Source organism: Leuresthes tenuis, unplaced genomic scaffold (genome assembly GCF_036924035.1).
Source record: "Leuresthes tenuis unplaced genomic scaffold, fLeuTen1.0.hap1 SCAF_20, whole genome shotgun sequence".
Classification (NCBI taxonomy): Eukaryota; Metazoa; Chordata; class Actinopteri; order Atheriniformes; family Atherinopsidae; genus Leuresthes; species Leuresthes tenuis.
Window position 1 is genome coordinate 13013218 of NW_027325374.1, and position 22146 is coordinate 13035363.

The 22146-nt window shown below is 42.4% G+C and overlaps 3 protein-coding genes across 8 annotated transcripts; all 3 read right to left on the reverse strand.

Moving 5' to 3' along the window:
* Positions 1 to 275: 275 nt before the first annotated feature.
* smarcd2 (SWI/SNF related BAF chromatin remodeling complex subunit D2) lies at positions 276 to 9515 on the reverse strand. The gene is made up of 13 exons (XM_072373024.1): positions 8923 to 9515; positions 7346 to 7548; positions 6281 to 6323; positions 6072 to 6194; positions 5364 to 5483; positions 4602 to 4697; positions 4118 to 4219; positions 3855 to 4016; positions 3569 to 3666; positions 2945 to 3080; positions 2713 to 2835; positions 1451 to 1552; positions 276 to 1370 (listed from the first exon to the last, which is right to left on the reverse strand). Exons 1-13 carry the CDS (start codon positions 9073 to 9075, stop codon positions 1317 to 1319), a joined length of 1515 nt encoding a protein of 504 aa, XP_072229125.1. The 5' UTR covers positions 9076 to 9515; the 3' UTR covers positions 276 to 1316.
* Positions 9516 to 12131: 2616 nt separating this feature from the next.
* On the reverse strand, positions 12132 to 16068 carry atxn7l3b (ataxin 7 like 3b). Of its 6 annotated transcripts, none has more exons than XM_072373707.1 (9): positions 15941 to 16068; positions 15346 to 15394; positions 15121 to 15244; positions 14840 to 14972; positions 14511 to 14682; positions 14097 to 14197; positions 13970 to 13992; positions 13829 to 13874; positions 12132 to 13066 (listed from the first exon to the last, which is right to left on the reverse strand). In XM_072373707.1, the coding sequence occupies exons 3-9, from the start codon at positions 15169 to 15171 to the stop codon at positions 12987 to 12989; spliced, it is 606 nt and encodes a 201-aa protein (XP_072229808.1). In that variant the 5' UTR covers positions 15172 to 15244; positions 15346 to 15394; positions 15941 to 16068; the 3' UTR covers positions 12132 to 12986. The 6 variants fall into 6 exon arrangements, with proteins under 6 accessions (XP_072229808.1, XP_072229810.1, XP_072229809.1 ...); XM_072373709.1 differs by having other exon boundaries at positions 15889 to 16068; XM_072373708.1 differs by having other exon boundaries at positions 15885 to 16068.
* A 689-nt stretch (positions 16069 to 16757) lies between these two features.
* On the reverse strand, positions 16758 to 21400 carry LOC140278674 (nucleolar transcription factor 1-like). The gene is made up of 16 exons (XM_072373737.1): positions 21115 to 21400; positions 20849 to 21024; positions 20587 to 20664; positions 20219 to 20374; positions 20076 to 20140; positions 19906 to 19984; positions 19712 to 19767; positions 19395 to 19539; positions 19208 to 19249; positions 19071 to 19139; positions 18851 to 18906; positions 18572 to 18761; positions 18442 to 18489; positions 18308 to 18370; positions 17855 to 17923; positions 16758 to 17767 (listed from the first exon to the last, which is right to left on the reverse strand). Exons 1-16 carry the CDS (start codon positions 21170 to 21172, stop codon positions 17717 to 17719), a joined length of 1401 nt encoding a protein of 466 aa, XP_072229838.1. The 5' UTR covers positions 21173 to 21400; the 3' UTR covers positions 16758 to 17716.
* Positions 21401 to 22146: the final 746 nt, after the last annotated feature.

Below are 22146 nucleotides of genomic sequence, written 5' to 3' on the forward strand. Positions count from 1 at the left end.
TGAGACCTTAGAATGAAAGGCGTCCTTACTTCTGTTTGTTTTTTTCCAAACACTGTTTGACTTTGTCCTTATTTGAGGAGTGGTGTTTCCGCAAAACCAGACATACCTGTTGAAACATCAGCCCCGCAGCACAGCACCTGAGCTGTGACCAGCCCGAACACGCGCAAGCATAACTCCGGCTCCGGTAACAGCAGCCATGGAGAGAAGACAAACCCGCGCCACTTATCAAAGCTCTTTTGTAATGATGTCCAAATTAAAGACGACAGCACAACAAACACTTGGAAGTACATTTATTGTAAAAAATACTTAAAATGTATAAAAGATAAAGGCTTTCGAACGACGGACAACATGCAAACGTCTTACAAAGAAGCGGTACGAAAATATCTGCACGCGACATTTCTCGTGTTCCACACAACAAATTTTGGCACATGAACATGGAATGTTTCAAGAACTTGTCAAACAAAAGCTTAACAAAAGAGAACTTCGATTCGATTCCTTTAAGTCTCTGCAGCGTTTTCTCTCTTGGTTTGACACTACAGCTGCGTTCCTATTCTGTCATCAACAGCAATGAACCAAAGCAAAGAAGCAAAGAAGCAAAGAAGCACACCAATAACACATGAAAAAAAGCATGTAAACATCCAAGGAGTATAAGAGAGAAGAGCTGATGAGCAACAACTGGACAGTGGCTTGTATACAAGTTAAATCTTTTTTTAAAAGGCGGAGCTCTAAAACAATCCCCTCTCTTGGCGAAGCAAATGTCCCACAAAGCAAAAACAACACCTAATATTGTAAAATGATTGTTATAAAAGGCTTCCCATTTCCACTTTTTAAGAATGAAAAATTTCTGGTTTAAATGTTTTATAGTACAAACACACACACACACACACACACACGCTGTAAGCAAAATCTACCACATCTCCAACACACATCAGGCGCCGTCCGTATGTGAAAGTTATGGCTTTTAAAAGTGAAGCTAAAAAGACGACATTTTAAAACCGCACGCGGATGGATGGTGGAAATACCTCAAAAAGCACCAGTGCTTACCAGATTTCAGCTATTTGTACCATCAGAAAAGAAAAAAAAGCAAAACAAGGCAACGATTATTCCAACAGGCTCAACATGGCAGACAATCAAAGGCAAACATTTTGTTTAGGACGTATAAATCATCACTTTGGTCCCGTTAAGAAAAACAAATCAGTGAGTGACGATGGCTTTGTGATTACTTTAACTTGCAAAATCATCTAGTTTCTTTCCAGTTGAGAAGTTAAATCTTTGATGAGTAAACAAAACTGGCTGTGACTCCTCCAGGATAGTGTTTAGGTGAGTCGGATACCCAACACCTGCTCCAGCTCTTGTCTTCTCTGCTGCACCTGTAACAAAGAAAGGGTCAACAAAGATCTGCTCCCAAACATCTGCGCAGCGCCCTGCTTTGGCCTCTGGTTGTACTCACTTTGGAGTAGACGTATCTGCCCACTGCCTCCGGCACCCAGGGAGCCTGGTAGAACTCAGCCTTCCTCTCGTCCTCTGGGTTTCCGGTCACATCTGTCATCAGCTGACGAAACAGAAAGGCATCGCTCAACACAAGAATCCACGGTCTCACAAGTACATGACATGAGCTTTGAAAAAGAAAACCCAATCAACACAATCTGCCGCTGCCCTCGGAAATCCAACCGAGAACTAAGTCGCAGACCGAGGAAGCCTCCGATCAGCGGGTTCTCTGGACACGAGCTCGTCTCAGATGGACAGCAGGACACATGTTCTGCAGCACGTTTCAGTCACTTTGGAGAAAACTGGTCCTCCGTGCCCAAGATGAAAAAGACTGTTGTCTGATGGTACGGGAGCACATCAGCAACCACCACTTGGAAATGTGAGAAGGTTTCATTGATGAAGTCAGTATTGGAATTTCAGAGAGCTGCTTCTTGGGGGCAAATGGACAGTTCAGCAGGACAATGTTCGATCTCATTTTGTCCCACTTACAGCAGCACAGAAACAGCGTCTGTGTGTGTTCAACTGGCCTGCCTGCAGTCCCAATAAGTGACCGATTGAACATTTATGGCACGTTCTGTTGAGCAAGAACGAACGCAGATTCTTTTTGCAAAACTACAAGAATTTAAATCCTTAGGTTTAAAATGAATTAAAATGTGTCATTAAAATGTGGGCCATGTAGCGCGGTGGTTTTTGGAGGGTTTTGCTAGCATTAAATTCAAGATGTTTAAATTTCCTCAATACGTTTTTTTTTTAAGACAATAAAAGTCATTAAATTTGCACTTGAGTCTGCAAACATACAGTTCACAGGAATTAAATGACAGATTTGACAAGTCTCAAGCGGCATCTTTGTTAAAAAAAAAGAGAAAAAGAGAGAGCTCATTGTGCCCATCCCCTATGAAATGGGATACACCGGCACTGGTTCACAAGTATACTGCCCAAATGATTTGCAATTAAAGCCTTGAATCGCGCTCACTCATGTTAGCTCAGTCCTACGGGCAACGCCGCATCGGATCTGGGTTGTGAAAAGAAGATTTTCAAAGAAACTCACACCTACATAAATGTGAACAGAACCAGTGAAAACACAGCAGCGATTCAAGGTTAAAGAGCAGAAAAAGACAACTGACAGTGCTGACAAGGCATTAATGACACTAAACACACATTGGAAACAGCTTCAAGCCTTTAGACTCAAACGCCACCCATAAGGACTCCAATGGAGAAATCTACCTTCAGATCTCGGCACTGAGACTTCAACCAGTCCTGGATGAAATCTTGTGGATTATTGCTGAAGCTCAGCATGAAGTCTCTCTCCGTCTTCAGCTGGTTGATGTACTCGATCGTTTCATGAATCTGAGGTGGAGACAAACAGGAAAAACACGTTTAAAATTGATATTTGAAAAAAATAATAATAATAATAATAATAAAGCTGTCACTGTCTTTTCCAAAAACATTCCCGGACCTTAATCTCAAGAGCAGCAATTTCCTGCTGGTTGGTCGTGGAGGACAGGAAGCTGTTCATCTGGCCCTTCAGAGGGTCGTCCACCTCCACGTCGATATCGTAGCACGCCGTCTTCTTCTGATCCGTGGGGTCCACACTGCTCCGAGGGACACACACAAAGAGCTACTGCTGACTCGGATGTGTCAACCATGATTTCTGGGAGCAGTTTAAAGGTTTGAGTCATCAAAGCACCGGATAGTTTTCCACGTCAACTTAGCCCATCGTGCAAATCACGACAGGTTTCTTTGCAGAGTGCAGAGCATATGAGGGTGCAGCTATGCAATGATTTCCCCAAGTGTTCCCAAACCCAAGCGGCGATTAGTTTTAGCTTCTGGCTTTGTTCCCTGATTACAAAGAGCTCTAATGTACAGCAGATGATACAATCATCACAATAACTTCCTTAGTATTATTCCTATATATTATCTTTATACCATTTTTCTGATAAATAGAACATTAAATCAGAACAGTGTTTTAAGTAATGCAGAATCCAGGCCTGAGAACAGAGACCGTGACAGAACAAAGCAGCAAAGCAGGCAAAACTAAATCCAAACATGCGAAGAGCCTTAATGAGCCACACTCCCATACCTGATTATGTGATTGATGATAATGGGGTCGGGGTGCTGCAGCAGGCCGGCCAGTTTCATGGGAATCTCAGAGAACCTCATGCGGGAACAGCCGAAGATCTGAGCAGCATTTCGTTAGAAAACAAAGGAAGAAAGATAACTTTTATTCTGCATCACGCAATAGCTGTACAGCTGATCTAGTAAAAGAAGCACCAACGCCTGACACAAACATAGAGAATAATTCTGCAAACTTAATATATCATCAATGCAAAATGTGATTTAAAAGAAATACGAAGTCCTACCATTACCTGTCTAAAATATCGGTTGCAGTTGATGTACTCCTTCTCGTGGCCATCCTGCAGCTTGTTGTTCTTGATGTAGAGCCAGAGCGCTTGCATGATGCTGGCCCGAGTCTGTGTGTGCACACCCAAAAGACGAGCCAAACGTGGGTCCAGTTTGTACTGAGGGGGCTGAAAGGGTGGGGGTGTGGGAAGAAAAAAAAAGGGCATTGGGACAAGGCGAGCGTTGTCTGCCAAAACTAAGAAAGTCAAATAACAAGAGAGAAAACTACCTGGTGGTCGAGCATAAGCAGAAGAGTGCACTTAACGTTCACGTCACCCGGCCTTTTGACCTGGAAACCATCCGTCTCTTGAGTGGTGGGCATTCTGTGCCACTGGAAGATGGGAAAAAAATTAATCAATCTGTCCTACAAAAGCTAATTGACACTAAAATAAAAGAAATCGCATTTTATGTGCACACTTATTTGCATTATGCAGATATCAAAAGAGATGTCAGATCCATTAGTAAGTGTGTAAAAGTAAATAGTCCAAGTTTCATTAACTATCGGGGCATCTATTAATGTAAATGACTGTGTTATACACTGTTGGCTTTGCAACATTATCAAAAACAGGAAAGAACACAGCTGCAATTCAACGTATTCATCAAAAGCCTGAGTTCCAATCTCAAAGGTTTTTTTTGGGGGGTTTTTGTGTGTGTGTGTCAAAGTGCGTCCAATTTGTGAGGCGACTGCATCCACACCTCTCATCGCGTCATACCTCCACTAAGTGATTGTCGGGTCCGTACAGCTCCTTGTCGAGCTCAATCACGAGGCTTTTGAAGAAAGATGAGAACTTCCTCTTCTGCTTGCCGGGCTGCGAAAACACAGAGAGAGAGCACAAAAGCGTGTAAAAATGCAGCAGAAAGGAGGAAAGGTTGCCTTCAGTGTTTTCTTACTGTGCGGAGTCAGTCTGCAGCTGCATTGTTTAGCTCTGACCACATTGGGGGTTAGGAACCGAACTGTTGAGTAGAAAAAGCTGTCGCACCCCCACCCTCTGCATTGCTCTGTCAAAGTCTGTTTGCTCAACGTGACCCCTTTCACTCCTTCCTCGACAGCCCTTTTCTTTTTCTCTTACTCCATGCAGCGCTCCTACGCACGTCTGAACCAATGAGCAAGAGCAGAAAAATTAACTGGAAAAAAAAAAAATCCTTCTTCTCTGGCCCCAGATGACACAATATGTTGGGCTGGAACTGATGGAGGGAGGGGAGGCATGTTAGCTCGTGGTATGAAACGGCCAGTGGTTTCAATTCTGCATTTCAACAGAGCGCGTGCGAGCGTGTGTGTGTGTGTGTGTGTGTTAGTGGGGTGGGATGGGAAAGCTGTAAACACACATCTGGCTGTCTGGTCTGAGCCAAAGACAGAGGCCAACCTAAATTTCCAGATTCTGAAACTGAAAAACTCAAAAAGTCAGAACGCGCCAAGACAAATGGGGAGACAGAGCAAGAGGATTCAAAATGTGGCCGCTGCGTTGTTCACTTACTTCCTCCAAGAGTTTGCCTTCCACTCGCAGCTCCCAGGAGGACACTTTCTCTGCCTCCTCTCCCTCAGGCTTGCTGGGAGTGTAAGTGTTGGAAATGTAGATCCGCAGCTTGCGCTTTTGCTGCGTCGTGAGAAGAAACGGGGAGATGCAAATTTAGGTCAAGATATACTTAAATATCAAGAAGTTCACTGCCACCGCAGAACGTTCCCCTTTTTTTTGCCTGCGAAAACTGCTGGCTCCATTATTCATCAGTACCAGGAAGGGAAGGGAAGTTTACCGTGCGGTAAACTCTGCAGGACACACCTGACCATCCAAACAGCTAAGTCAAATAGCCAAAGAAATTCACAAAAACGAGGATATGCCGTTTCAATCTAACGAGCGTTATGGATTCTGCTGTTTTGAGAGTCACATGGAGACGTTTTTGGGGAGTGCCTTGACATAACTTTACGAATCTTTTCGTGCAACTGTTACCTTTGAAGCAGGAATTTGGCTAGTAACTCGGCTGTGGTCTGACTGGGAGAAAAAAGTTTCGTGTTATCTGACAAAGCAGACCGAGTCCGATCGCGCAATCTGTATGGCTCCAGAAGAGCTCTCAGTTTACTTTGTGTATGCCATAGATGGACCAAAATGGAAAGAGATTAAACACATACTTGTTATATAACTGTAACAACGTTAAAAATGACACCCCTCATCCCACAGGAGACGTACCATGATAGGTTTCTTGATGGCCTCCTGGATCTCCATGCGCTTTCGGGCGATGGTCTGATCCAGCTTCCTTTCAAAGGCCAGGAGGTCCATGTAGGCCTGGGACTCTGGGACCAGGTCCCTGATCTAAAGAACCGCAGAATGCTGAGTACTGATGAAAGATTAACTGCTTAAATGAGTTGGGAAGTGGGGGGGGGCTAGAGTTTACCTACCCTCTGTGGCAGAACCTTGTCAGCCATCTTGCGTCTTTTTGGTCTAAAATGCACAAAAAAAGAATCACATTTTCCACAGCACTGTTCAATCAGGAGAAGACATTAACCAACCACATAAACATCCGTCTCGACAGCGCAGCGAAACCCATTTCTAAGAACATCACAACCTGAAACAGGGCCACGCTGTGTTGCGTCTCATCATTTCTTAATTCAATCAATTTGTGGGGAACGCACACACCGACACATGATACAAGATGAACTGAAGCACTATATTTGATTATCAATTATTTGTGGACATCTTCACAGTGCAACAACACAGTCTTGGTCAATATTAACTTTTTATTAAATCTGCTGAAAGCCTTCCTGAGGTTTCCACTTATTACTGTCACTGAGCCTACAAGAGACATTTTGTTTCTTTAATTAAATTCTACAGTTCTGAATTCATTCCTCAGTGCCATAATGAGACATCAGGACGGTTTGAGCGCTGTGGCTCACCATTCCTCCAATACTGGGAATTCGGTTACAAAATAAACCTTACAACACAACAGACTCATTGTGCATGAGGCTGTTAATGCTGCTTCACATTATGGCTCACAACATTTATAAGCGTGGCTTCACTGAGCAGTTTGAAGTAAAAAAAAAAAACAACCACTTGTGTCTGCTGCTATGAAAGCAAAGGCCAGTCATAAGATACTGGTATCCTCGTGTCTGCGTGAGCTGAGCTGCGTTTATACCCCTACGGCAGCTTTGGAAAGCATTTACTTATACATTTACGTACTTTTGTAAAGATCAATAAATGAGAAAATAAAAAATTCTGCCCGACTCTGCCGCTGCTTTAGGTAAATACTTCAATAAAAATCTGAAAAGGAAAGTTTTAAAGGGAAAAAAAAAAGGCCCACGTGTGACAAGCCTGCAAAAGTTAACAGAAAGACTTGTTGTTGTTGTTCTCTTCTAAATTGTGAAACCTGTTCAAAAAGGTTGAAGCAGAAACTATTTTAGATCCGGGGTTTGGTCCCTTGGCCTCAGCCTCCCCTGCTCTCACACAAACACTTCCCCACAGCTTACCCTCGTCTCAGGCCTCCCAGCGCCTCATGCTGCTGCTGCTGTTGGTGTTGGTGGTGAAGAAAACGTTTCCTTGAAGCATCCATGCCAGGGGGTCCCATGCCTGGCCTCATGGGAATGTTACCGCCACCGTAAGAGGGACCCGGCAGCTGACCCCCCATCGCCCCCATGGGGCCCCCCACTCTGTTGGGTAGCATCCCGAGGCGCTAAAGAAAAGAGGGGAGGTTACAGATGTGATTTCAGGTTCACAGATAGCCAAAAACTCCTAAAAGCCCCTTTCTCTTGCTTAGTGAGGGTCTTTACCTTTCTAGTTCTCTCAGATTTCTATTGAATGAAAAATAAATCACCATTCAAATATCCGGTAAGGACAATGGTCCGATTAAATGGGAACGTCAAACCAGAACTGGACTAAACTGTGCGTGTGACCGTACAGAGAATCTATGTACGTTGAACATCTTTTGAAGGAAATTTGAAAATCTCAGTTGGCTTTGATTTTATCAGCCCATTCACTTTTCACAAAACCAGGACGTTTGAATAATTCCACGTGAAATAAGTCACGAACAAGTCATGGAACCAGCCAAGACGCACGATCGGGAATATTAACCAAGATCACTAACACCACCAAAGTGCTTTGCTTCTCTAAAGGCAAAGGCTTATACCTTGCAATTAGCTGCACAAATTCACATGAAATTTGGTTGACATCACTTCAGGCCACGATTAAGCTGGTCCAAAAAAAGTTAAAAAAGAAAAGGTAACTGTAATGGGTATAGATCACTGAAACAAAATGTGTTTCTATATGTGATCGCCAAAGTCTAATTTTGTAAAAAGTTATGTGGGAAAACAATGTCTCCGCCATAAGCCAAGTACATACGATTAAAGTAATTAGGTTTCTAGTTGTGATGCTTTATTGTGATTTAACAGCTGCTTCATAGGCATTTTAATTCTGATGAACAAAACTGAAAATCCCGCCCTGTTCCCTTTGGCCTCTCCTTCAACAGAAACACAAATATCTGTCTCCCCTATGGCTCCAACTGCCAAAGCGGAGACAGTTATGATGGTGCGTGTCAGCTTCGACCACATAAAGCTGCAGATGGTGGCAAAACTGGGATAATGTATGCAGGCTTGCCCCTGCGCAGATGGCGGTGATGATAAACTTACTTTTGTTTTCAGTAACTGACAGGAGGCCGGGGGGCAACCACGTGACTTTCCCGTTCATACTTGAACAGAACATATTTGTGTGACACTTATTACACTTAAATGTCCAGGCTAATGGAATGTACGCCAAGATAAACGTCTATTAAAGCCTTATTAAAAAGTTGTACTCAATTAACCAAATGCAGGAAGTCATAACAGAGCCACTTCAATGGCGGAAGTAGCGTCCACAGGATGATATTTGAACAGTTACAAAGTTTGTTCTTGAGGGTAGTTTTTTTTTTTCCTTTTCTAGAAATCCTACTTAAGGTGTGTATTTGCTGTAAAAGGCAGCCATGGCAGCATAAACTTAAAACACACACGCTTAATACTATTCTCAGCTCTAACTTAGTGTATTTCATAAACAGAGGTCTATTGTGAAAACCAACCTGGGGGTACTGGGGAGCGTTGTTCATGCTCCGGGTGTAACCCGTCGGGGGCTGCGGCATCCCTGGCATCCTCATGCCCGCAGTGTGTCCAACATTCATGTGGGTCACATTTGGATTCATCTGAGGACCAGTGAAGCCCCCTCTTGATGCCATCTTCTAGATCCACAAGTGGTTAAAAGTGAAGGGAGATTAAAACAAATTGCGGTCCAAATAAAAGTCTAGAGGGCTTGGAAACGAACGACACCCGGGAAAAGTCGGAGAGAAGCTGTTGCGAACCGCCGTTACTTTGACTGAGGTCCGACTGGTTTGACAGCAAGCACCACTGTCTACAAAAAGCTAGCTAATGTTAGCTCGTTTCCGACCGTTTCAAGTTCCGGGATTTGCTTCTACCTTGTAACTGCTCGTTTTCTTGACACCAAGCGGTGACTGTTGTTTGTCTTCTCCCGCCCGCACAGAAATAACCAAATTAGAGCTACCTCACTGTTTGACTGGGAGGTTCGTGTGAAATATAATCCCTGACTTATCAACAACTCTGCGTTTTACAGCAAAATCAAGTTGTCTGAATCCGATCACTGCCCACACACACGCGATGCAAAAATGCTGCCTTTACAGCCCTCGGAAATTGAGATGTTCTACATTTTAGCACACGACACTGGTTTCCATCCGCTTCAAACGTTTAACCCAGGTAAGCAGGAGAGAAATAAAAGTTGAATCTGGATATATTTCTGTCGTTTATCTTGTTAAAGTAGCTCATTTTATGTCCATGAAATGAAATACTTGTACTTTGGCTTCTGATGCATGCTCATTCTCACTTTACGAGTCGCTATTCTATTGCGACATGAGTTTCTGCATCAAAACTGCTTCCCTCCATTCAGCCTACTTGCGCTCAGACAGAAGCCCAAACACATAATTCATTATAACTAAACCACCAAAAAAAAAAACAACTTCATGTTAAACGATAAACGAAAATTTAACATCAATTTCACAATGCACAACACTACTTCAGAAATGTAGCTGTGTTTTAGGCTCTGTAATGTTCTATGAATGGGGTTTGCTTTTGGTTGTCTTTTATGAGAATCTGTGTTGCATTAAATGATGTTTTCTGAAATATTGTTGTGTCTGGTTTTGTAGAATTAATAAATAAATAAGATGCTTCTTCTTTTTGGGCGTGCTCTGTGAAATGTGCTTTAATTTTTAATCATGTTTTCTGAAATGTTCATTTTTGCTCTTTTTGCTGTTCCTTGTGAGGTGTTTTCTCTCTTTTTAGCATTTGCTGACATGTTGTGTTCATTAAGTGTTTCGTTAAATGATGCTGGGCCTTCACTTTTGCTGTTGCTGAAAGGCTGTTGTTGTGTCAGATCTCAAGGCCACCACAGATATTTCCACCCCATGTCCAATGTCCTCCTCGTATCTCCCATCAGAGAAATGAGCAGTGGAGTCGAAGACAGACATCTGACAAAATGAGACGACCTTCCTTTGGGGGTACCACTCTACACCAACTACAATTAGATAGGACAGTTTTGTTGCAGCTCATTTTTTCTGTCGAGCATCAAATCTGTTCGGGACTATTTCTATATTTACTTTTTACAATGTAGAAATAACATGCGATGTCCCACTCAGACATCACCTCCAAAGGATACCTCCAATGTATCCCAACTTAAAGCTTCTCTGGCAAATTTCCTCTCTCTACATTTCTTTTTCCTCTGGGTGCCTTTCAGGAGTTGAGATATTGTTAAAAAAAAATGAATGTAGCTGTGGACAATTTCCTGGCTGAAATCAGACAAATGAAGTGAGCATTAGGTATAATAGAAGTTTCTTTTCACAGCTCACGTTTAGACTAAAAATAGTGTAATAGGACAAGCTCGGCTTTAATAAAGAGAGCTGCACTTGAATTCTGCACTATTGCATACCCTGGTTGGTTGTTGAAGAAGAACAATGGAACTGGACATTGAGTCTCACTGACACCCCACATGCGCTATGTGACTGTTGACAACAGATTTCCATGAACAACACGGCTCACAGCGGGTTATAATACACAGCTAATGGCTACTTCATTATTTTCCCTCACACACAAGGTTCAAATCACACTTTAGTAATGCCTTCCGGCTGAAGGTTGTGTGTTAATTAGTTTTTGTGTAGTCTCACATTGCAAGACCCATCTCCTTGAGTGTTGCTAAATTGTCAGAGCCACATGAGACCAATTTAAACTAAATACTGGTTATCTAAAACCTAGGGGGCTTTGCTGTAAAACAAAATTAGATACTAAACCATTAACTAACTTAGCTGATGTGGTGAAAATGTAGTATAAATTGCTGAGTGGTGAACCTGGGATCTCTTTAATTTAGGAGCCCTGCATCAGCTGACCCCTGCCGGTTGGCAGTGCAGCCATGCAACATAATGCAAGTCCATGGGGATGTGACAGCAGGGGCAGCCTAAGTTTTCATAGAGCATTAGAGTTCACTTTAGTTCCCAGGACATAATAGCTTAAAAGGTGAATACAGTCAGCCAATTGCTGCTGTTTTAAGTCCGTTCAGATCAACAAATGTTGGCCGTCCTTATTTTCTGGCATGAACATGTGGGTTGTCACAGGGACAACAATGTTGGAGTTGTGGCAAAACATTGAGATCAAAGACTGAAGAAGAATCCTTTGTTTGCCTGAAAGCATCAATGTGTTAACAAAAAAATAAATGGAAAAAGAAAAAAAAAGTATTGAAATGACCCATGAATTACCTGACATATTTACATATTACATTTTGAACTTCACAGTTCATGTAATGCTGCGGAAAGATGGAAATACTACGCTTTTGACTCCACAGCGTTGACCCGACCGCTGTGGTTGATTTACCACAGATTAGAATTTCAAAAACCCATCTTTAAACTGTAATCATATTTTGAGGATGTGCTCAAAATGCCTTTCCTAAACGTCACTCAATGTTGAAGTTTAGGAAAGGCACACAAAGGCAACATAAATGGCTCCCTCTTGGTGAGACATAGCATTTTATATAGCTTAAACTGGTTAAACCATTTTGTGGCTGCTATATCTCAGCCATCTACAAAAAAAAGAAAGAAAGACAGACAGACAAACAACCTTCCAGTTCCCTAACCCAACAAAATGACTGGATTGTTTGACCAACAGCATCCCCTGTTGGTCAGTACTTCACTGTCTTCTCGGGGCCTTGCTGTATGTTCAAATGAACACAAAACCCTGAGACAGGTAACAAATCATTTATTACGCTAGACAGATGAAATAAACTGAGCCATGATAGCAGCAATTCAACTATTAGAATATTTACACTATCACATCACACCAAGGACATATGTGACTCTTTACAATGTAAACACATGATACAAAGACAGACTTGAATGCTAGAAAACAAGCTGTTCTATCCACCAAAATGAAAAAAAAAAAAAACAAACAAAAGAAACCTGCTTTCTGCAGCAAACACCTGCCTGTACAATTAGAGGTTCAGTGACTGAACATTTCAGAACAGGTTTCCACAGGTGAACGACAAACAGAGCGGCTTGTGTTGCGATTCAGCTGTAGAACCATGACCCTGACAGTGAATGTGAAAATAAAAGACGAACCATTAGCAATGATTGTCTCAGACATTATTTTTCCCCACAAATGAGACTTCGAAGAGGCGAGGAAACGTCCGTACACCTCGTCCTTTCTGTAGCTGAAGAAACATAATAGCGTTTGTGCAGACTGTTGCACTTACACGGCGGCCCCTGCTCAACCAGTGAATCGATTCCACCGGTCGTCTTCTGTACAGCGAATTGTATATCGTGATATTCACCAAAAACAATCAACTAAACGACAACAAAAAAGAAAAAGTGTTTGTACGATGATTCTGTGAATAAAAATAAATCTGTCAAGTATAGAGTGGGAGCTCAGGACTGCTTTCGCAGAGCAGCAAACACCAAAATGTCACCTAAACATCAACGTCCATTGGTTTGACAACATAATGAACCGAAGCTGAAGTGCCATTGGTCTCCCTCGTGTGTGCCTTTGTGTGTTTGTTCACACATAATGATAAAAGAATATGCATTTGTAGCCGAGTGCGTTACTGAGAGAATGCCTCATCTTTCATCAACATGCGTGGGCTCTCCTGGTTGTCCATACGACGTCGAGGACCCATCATGCCTGTGCAGGAATTAAGAGCAGGACATCGTTCATTTGTTAAACCCCAGATATGGAAACTTATTTAAAACACAGAAGTGACTAAATAGTGTTACAGGAACTGGACAGTATGCAGACAATTCCAGCTGTTTGTATAACATGCACACAGGAGCCGCTCATCCCCTTTCCTGTACAGTTGCAGTGGGTGAAATATAAATTAGAAACACGATGCAACCATCTTCAGTTCTAATTAGTACAGAGAAGGCATATCTGCACGGTTGGTGGAGTTGTTAGCACTTTTTTTTTTTCACCTCACAGCATGAACATTTCCGGTTTGAATCATGACAACGTGTGTGCATGTTCTCCCTGTGCGTGTGTGGATTCTGTTCAGGTGCTCCAGCTTCACCCCAAAGTCCAACACCGAAAACATAGTGGTTCTAAATGAACCCAGGGAGTGAGCGTGAGCATGTTTGGTCGCTTGTCTCTCTGATCGGCTGGTGAACTGCCTCAGATGTACCCTGCCTCTTGCCCAGTGGCAGACTGGACATTCTGTCATATGAAACAATTCTGGAAATATGCCATTTTCTCAAAACTAGCACAAATTTGTGGACTTTTCACTGTAACATTACAATAGCTTTGACTTGCAGATCATGTGATTTGTCAGTCAGCATTGAGAAATATCAGTTGTCCATTATTAAAGAGGTCCTGTAACCTCTCAAAAGCTTTTCGGCACGAGTAAGATTTCCCAGGTGGAGTAAGTAAAAGAAAAAAAAAGGGAGCACTTACTGTTTTTATGCTTGAATGACTTGGATCTTCTTGGCGAGTTTGGATTCTGAGGTGCAAAGAAGGAAGATATTTCATTTGTTAGAGAAAAAGAATGATACGGAAAATACGAAACCGTTTACGTGATGAGAAAAGTTTAAGTACCTTATCTGATTTTCTTTTCTTTGCTGTAAAAGAATCACACACATGTTTAGATGACAAAAGGAGAAACAGTTCAAGCATTTCAATGAGACCATTTTTGTGAAGCTTAAATTCGTATCAGAAGCATCACCTTTCTTTTCTGCCCCATAAGACCAGTCGTTATCATTAACGTCGTCATTATCCTCTTGGTCACTCTCTGACTTGTTGTTGGTGTTGTTACCAGTGACTATTCTGTACAAGAAGAGGGCATAACACACACTCTAACTCAGCATTTCTATCTCAATTAACAGTTTGATCATAAAGTAAATGCATTACTGGGAAAAACTACTTTTTTCTTCTTCTTTTTTTTTTTAAAATAAAGATTCTGATTTTTGTTCAGGAGCCCTACACTCACTACTATGTGATAGATGCTTAGCCAGACAATGAGATCATTATTATTATTGTTGGCTTCGGCAACAATTTCACAAATAGAATTAGAGTCCAATAAACTCACAATATGTGAGATGACCCCAGTGTTCACTCATTTGCAGTTTTCCTGTTATACCTGCGGTTGGCTATGCGACTGCTGTTGCGTCCCATCCCGAGGCATTTCTCCAGGTGTGGGGCAAAGCGAGAAGCAGCAATGCTTCGACTGCAGTTGGGACATACACACTCTTTGTTTTTCCACTGGTTGTACACTTGGCCAAACACATCCAATCCAGGCTGGTCCACAATTTCTAGATAGATTTGAAACAAAATTAAAAAAAAAGTTAATGATTTATAGAGATGTTACTGCCTGGTTGCATTATTCTCTTATCCACACTGACTTTTCTCCCTAAACTATTAGCGATCAGGTGAAATAATCATTTCATGAGGAAGACTGATTGTGCTCACCAAAGTCCCTCATGCTTTCTTGGTCCGTGTCATCCAGGAAAAAATAGCCCTGCTTAACAGCTCGGTGGACCTCGAAGCAAAGACCCAGGCATGCATCCTCCACCAGGTCAGACAGGATGTCCTGAGCTAGGGCCTGGAAGGGTGGGTAGAAAGATTGCTATTTGTGCATGTGGTTACAACTGTGTGTTTGTATCCAACAGTTCTGCAGACATCATGTGGATGTTTTTTTCTCCCCCAAGTCTGTTTGCAGCATTATCACACAGTAGTCTCCTCCAATGTACCTCCAGCTTGCTGTTGTCCAGGCTGGACACTGAAACCTCCTCCATTTTCATTTGCCAGAACTACCAGATGAGCAGACACCGCTGTGGTCATGCTGTAGCGCAGCAAGCATTGGCCAAAACAGGGCTGCAGCAGGAGAAGCACAGTTAGCGACACGATGGCACGAAATCCTCCTGAAACAATGGATGCCAGTCAGGCTGTGGTCAGCATTTGACGCAGGTACTTACAACTGCACGTTGAGCACGGAGCCAGGGAGTCAGTTCCCACGATTATAACCTGCGTACGACACAAAACAGCAACTCAATGTCGTGGGACAACAGAGAGAGCGCGAGAGAGAGGGGGGAACCAAGCATGACGTTAGCTCAATACTCCCCTGCTGCTCCGAGAATTACCATTCAATGAAAGTAGCTTAGCTGGAACCGTGAAGAAAACAAAGAACAGGGCTATGAATAGGCTGCTGCTGCTGCTGGAGGAACTGAACATACCAGGAGGTTACAGGAGAGGCTATACCCTGCGCTCCAAACTACCTCTCCAACAGCAAGTACAAGCCACGAGCCAAACATGCAGCACACCGGGCTGGACTGTTGCAGCCAGTGTTACACGTTTATTGAATCACTTTGCAGCTGAGGAAACATCTCACAAAAGCGAGGCTGCTCGTCCCCGACCCGAACACCGCTGCTGCACTGCGGCTGTCCGCTTCTCCACTCCCCCCCAGCAACCCCCCAACAGAGGAAACGCGACACCTGTGCCAAAACGTAAAGCTCACCTACGTGCAAATACGGCAGCCACGGCCTCGCGAAGCCCTTAATTGAGTTTATTTACCGATTTCGGCAGGCATCCATCTTTACATCACAGAGATCAGACAGGAGCAATCGATCGCTGAACGAGTTTCCACGATGCGCCTCCTTTCTGCTGCCCCGCCTGCCGGGAGCTCGCCCTCCGCTCATCCAGGGCAGCATGTGACTGCGCGTTTCCGCGTGAAACTCGTGCTTTAACTGGGCTTTTGTGTGGATTTGCAGCACTCCATCCCATTTTCACGCCTCGCCCCCTAATTGTTCCCAGTTGTTTGAACGCCATCAACCAAATAAGAATCACAGATGTAAAAGCTCGTAAGAAACAAACGTTCCCAAGAATGTACAAACAACAAAATGTGGAGGGGAATCAATGGCAAAAAGAAATCCATGAGTTTGTCACAGTATCTTTACTGTGAGCCCACATCAGATGAAAACAATACAATCAAGTTGCTGAACAGTGGGACAGAAAATCTCTTCACCTGAGTTGCACTTAGTACAGTTGTCTGTTTAAGGGCCCCCCTGTTAACCCAATGTTATTTCCACTTTGGTCCATTCAGTTGTACCAATCTTTTGGAACATTGTGATAAACGGCGGTATATGTGTTATTGTCAGATGAACCACCTTCCTGATGCCCCCTACAATCTCCCTGCATCCTGAGAGGAGAACTCCTGCATTCAAACAATAGCTGTATCCTGACCGGAGAAACCTTTTCCAGGGCATCCTTTCCTCGACTCCCTTCATTTCCACCACAGGAACTTAGGCTTAATTTTAGCCCTAAAGATGAGCCTACAAAGGAGGTAGAAGTAGCACTAAAGATTTCTGATTCTTCTCATACTTTCATTTAATCACCATAATTAAGACTTTTTTTTAGCCGTAAACTGTCTTTTGTTTCATCATTATTCTACAACATGACGGATTTACTGACTGTACACTACAGACAGATGGTTTAGGTTCAGGCTTTAGCTTTTATTGTGAAGGAGAATATAGCAAAAGTTATGTTATGTTAGGTTTATGTATTTGGCAGACGCTTTTATCCAAAGCGACTTACAGGTAGGCAGATAGGTTAAGGGGGTCTTGCCTAAGGACCCCTACTGGAGGTAGTACTTTTCAGGCAGGGGATTAGTTGTTAGTTATGTCATCAACCCACAACAAAAAGTGAATGCAAAAGTATCTAAGAGGTAGTGGGAGCTCTACATTTTCCACAGTGGAGAGCATTTTGGGGAAAAGCCAAAGAAACAGGATTATGAGAAAGAAAAGATGACAGAAATGCTTCAGATCAGCTGGATGAGGAATCAGGCGACTTCATTGAAAACAAATAACATCATACAACATAAACTGACACCTTTTCCTCTCATTCAGCACAAGTTTCAGACATAACAGGTGGGTGCACAGTTTTGCAGCTGGCAGAAATGGCCTTCTTGCTGGAAAACACCAGCAGCCCTCATGTGACCGAAGTACGGAGAATTTTTCCTGATCCGTTCTGTCACTTCCATCATACCAAGTGTAAGTAGTGGTGGTGAAAGAGGAACTGAGGATGAATGTCATACATGCCTTAGACAGGGGGAATTTGATCGGATACAAGTCTTTTTCAGAAGTCTCTGTCTCGGACAGACTAGAGTTACAAAGGTCTTAAGGAGGATTGTCATTTGCACGGTATGAGATAAAGAAGTCCTGAAGTACTGTCCTTGCACAGGGCTTCCATGTTCACAAAGTCAGTCTTTTTTTAGCATCTTTTTATTTTCAGAATCTAGCTCGGAGTTGGACTTGTATGTGTGTAGGCTGCTGCTGTCCATCTCATCACCATCTAAAAAATTTCAAATATGATATCATCCTCTTCATCTTCCTCTTCTTCCTCCTGTGGACAAGCAGTTGAAATTTAACGAAAACTTTAAAAAAAACTAAATTCATTCAATTTTGAAAGCGGATACCAATTTTCACCAACCTTATCCAAGTCCAAAATGTGCCCCTCTGTGTCACTGCTGCTGATCACGATCTCTTCATCTTCTGAGTCCTGTGTGACGTAAAGCAGGTATAAACTCAAAGGAGACCTATTTTGCTTTTTTTCTTCCTTTCCCTAGTTCTTTGGGAAATGTCAGCGACATTATTTGGACAAAATTATAGCGACAGTGCAGCAGCTCCTTTTTAATCCATTCATTTCTAGCCCTTTAATTTGGACCATTTTAGGGCGTGCAATGACCCACTTGACTTCACTACCCCCATCTCTTCCCCAGGGTCTGTCTTATTAACCTCCGAGGCGTGTTATTAAGGCATGAGAGGGCGTGCAGTAAGCAGGTAGAGAGCTCAGACCACACACCAAACTGACAGAAAAACACTCGGCTGGCAATTTTTTCAGTCACAAGCAGCACCATACGAGGTCAAGGAGAGTCCAACTTACTGAGGGCTGTAGCTCTTTTTTGTCACACATTTTCATTGGTTTGTCCTCAAGATATTTCCATTTCTGCAAAGTGAAATGATTTTAGTGAACGGTTTAAAGTGAGCCACCCGAGATAATGCATTTGATGCGCTTACGGAGGGGTTACGTGTCCAATAATCCGCCTGCTCTTCTCGTCTCAGCGTCTACACGAACAAAGTAAAGCAATTTCAACTTCACAATCAAAGTTAAGAAGAAAATACATTACAAATGTTAAATCTAATGTACCTCAAACCACCGCCGCAGCAGCACTGCATATTTTTTCATCTTTAAATCCAGTTTTGCTTTTAAGCATTCCTTCTCCTTTGCGGAAAGTTTCCACCACAATTTGTTGGCTTGTACAAGGCGCTCCTTCTGATTTGGGATTTTCTCCTTCAGAAGTTGCAATTGCTCTTCACAGAAAATTTTATGTACAGTTCTGGGAGGGGAGGAGGAAAAAAGGTCTGTTTTCAGAAGTGTGACTGAATCCTCTATGGGACATGTCAGACATTTAATAGTCATACTCACGTAGATGGCATCTTGGGCTCACTGGATAATCTCTCCACATGTTTCACTGCGCGAGTCTGCACATTTTATAGGAAAAACAACAAACAAAAAAAACAAACTATCTTTAGAAGAACTTACCAAAACATAGGCTAAAATTCTGTGACATGATGAACTCAGAATACAGATCTAGTTCGGCTTTCCTCTGACTCTAGTTCTAACATAGTCATGAAATTGAGCCCACCTTTTTTATCTTGAGCTTTCCAATGCCGTTCTCTTTGAGGATCTTCTCCTTCTCCTCCTCACCAAACCCCTAAGAAACGTGAACGTTGTCAAGCAAAGTCTGTTGGACATTAGCTCAGGCCAGGTCTCATAACTTACCTTGAGATATTTGTCCATCTTGATCAGGTACTCTTTCCTCATCTGAAACAATGAGCAAAGAATGGAATTAAAAACAGAGAAAGTTCCCTAACAGAACCTTGGTTAGTCGTCTTTGAACATACACACGACACGTGCATCCATAAATCTGAGTGTTGACTTTGTGTACGGTATCAGGTTGTGGCCACACCTCTTTGCAGCGTCTTTTGTACTCTGCCTTCTTTGCGTCGCTCAAATCTCGCCAGTCACTGGCCCACACCGCCATCAACTTTTGACTTGGACCCTTGAAATGGATCGATTTGGAGTGCTCCTGGCAGAATAGTGCATAGCCATTGCTAAAGATAAACACACAAAGACATCAACATAAATATGTTCTGAGCAGCCAGCGAATTAAAGACTTGAATCTCTGCTAGCTTTAAATGGTTTTAATTATTTGGAGTCAAAAGTAAAATGTGACGATAAGGATACAGAGTCTCTGGGAAGACCTGAACAGTGTGTGCAGCTTACGGAACTGGCTTTGGAGGCAGACTCGCTCCATCCTCAGCACAGCCTTTCTGCTGCCGCTGCAATCAAATGTCAACAAAAGACCTTCTGTCATTTCAACTGCAATTACTCAGCTGAATATTACGGTTGCTCACATAACCATGCAGATGTTACGCAGCTGTTCATAACCGGGCATGCTCAAGGTGAAAACCACTTACATCTGCAGAGGCCTTCTTCTTCTTTTTGCTTCTTTTTGTGGGGACTAAGTGCTGAGAGGAAGCTTCTGCATACTGCTCCCTGAAAGATGAAGACTTTAATTGACAACAAAGCTACGCTGACTTTGCAGAACCTTTAAATATAATGCGTGGTGTGCGAGTTCACTTGATACCGAAAGTTCTCCATCATTTTCCCATATTCTTCAGTTGCAAGGTTAAAGTTCCTTCCATACTCGGCCTGGAAAAAGTCAAAACATTGTTTCTTGATATTCGTGGCTTTGCGACGAATGGTTAGCATTTTGAAGCAGCGCCACACCTTTTCGTCATCCGGGAGCTGACTGAACTGCTCGACTGCGAACTTGAAAACCTTCGACGTTCTCAGTTCAGGGTTCTCCATTCTAAACTTGGCCAAATTCTCCTCACAGTAGGCAGCCGTTGGAGGAATGGGTTTCTTCGGGTACTCCGGATGGATCTGCGGTAAAAAAAAAACAAGAAGAGAAAGCAAAGAACAAATACTTCACAGAATGAAATAGTTGACCTTATCAGACATCAGGTAGATCTCCCGTGTCACATTCCCGTTTAATTTACCCAACTGATGACCATCAAAACGCAGCCGGTTTAGACGGTTTGATGAGCCTGACATATTACCTCGGGTTACTGAGGGCTCGCTTTTTCTGCACTTACCTTGAAGTTATGGCTAGGATTTGAAATCACTTCTTCAGCTTCAACAATGAGCTCCGGCAGGGTACGAATCTTGCGCATCTAAGCAACAACAACAACAAAAAAAGAGAGACAATGACACAGAACAGAAAAACTAACTTGGGACAAGCAATTTTGTAGTTTGTGAGTCCAATACATCAAACAGATACAATATGAGGTCATCTCTACAACAGACTATTTGCTTTGTTAGCTGAAGGGCAAATTTAAAAGATAAAACGAGACTCACCTTCTGCATAATGCTCGTCCACTTTTCTTGACATTCCTCGGGGGAAAATGGGGAGAAAGCCACCTCATTCCAGTCTACAGCTTTGAGTCCTCGGCGATAAATGCTCCCTCTCTCACGGTTTGGGACGCTGGCTTTCAGTGCAGCAAGAAGCTTCAGGAGGTTTTCCTTATTCCACCCTTTAATTACAAAGAAATCATTTAAATTTGGAGTCTCATCTCAAGCAGACAAAAGATGTGAAGAATTAGGTTTTATTTAAGTGTACCTACCGGATTCTAAAGTTTCCATTCTTGCTTTACTTGTTTCTAACCCCAAATTTGGTTCCATATGAAGGTTATAAGTAAGCAGACTCCAGGAAACTGAACAGCAACATTAGCTTGTTAGCTAAAAAGTCTACCTTTTCTTTTTCAGTAGGCGCTGGCAACAGAGGACACATTTATCAAATGTTGCTGTTATCGTCTTGTTTACCTAAAAAGCTAAAAACACCGCACAACAGCAGCACATGGTGAGTGTTTCGGTTCTATAAACCCACATCCATACCCGCCACCATGAGGAATAGATGGGACCCAACTACAGCCAATCAGAAACTAGAAAGGAGAAACGTCATTAAAACATTGGTGGATCATGAGTTGAGCGATGATGGTGAAAGACAGGCGCCATCTACTGACTGGGAGGGTATAGAATAAGAGAGAGAAATCACCTGTCTGAAATATTAAAAAATTATTTGTAGCACGGGGTTAAACGGTCAATTTACATAAAATAAAAACGAAACGAACGAATCAAAACCAATTTGCTTTCCAAACGTTATCAATTTCTGCAAGTATTGTTGAATCACATTTTTAGTTACATCAAGTAAAACATTTCCATTAACAAAACAAATCTGAAGTATTTCTTCTTGATATGGATCTTTTCTTTTCAACCCACTGTCTTCCTCTACTCCACTACACTACAGAGGGATTTAAAAAAAAAGTTTTTTGTATTTGACATCTGTTTGATGGCTTGTAACTTACCAAAAATTAAGATTTTTAAATTGTTTACGGTATTTTGCTGGAGGCTAAATATAACTACACTTTTATTGATGTTTTTCCTATCGTTTACATGCTTAATAATCAGATGAGAAAAAATTGTGATACCTGTTTAGAAAATGAATGCATACAGAATTTGATTATATTGTACAAAATTATGTAACACACACTGGGAACGTTTTTCTCCACTGAGTACCTGTGCTTTAAGGAAATGTTTTATGATTGTGCTCATATATTTTTACTTGAGTATCATGTCTAGCTCAGGACTTAAAAACA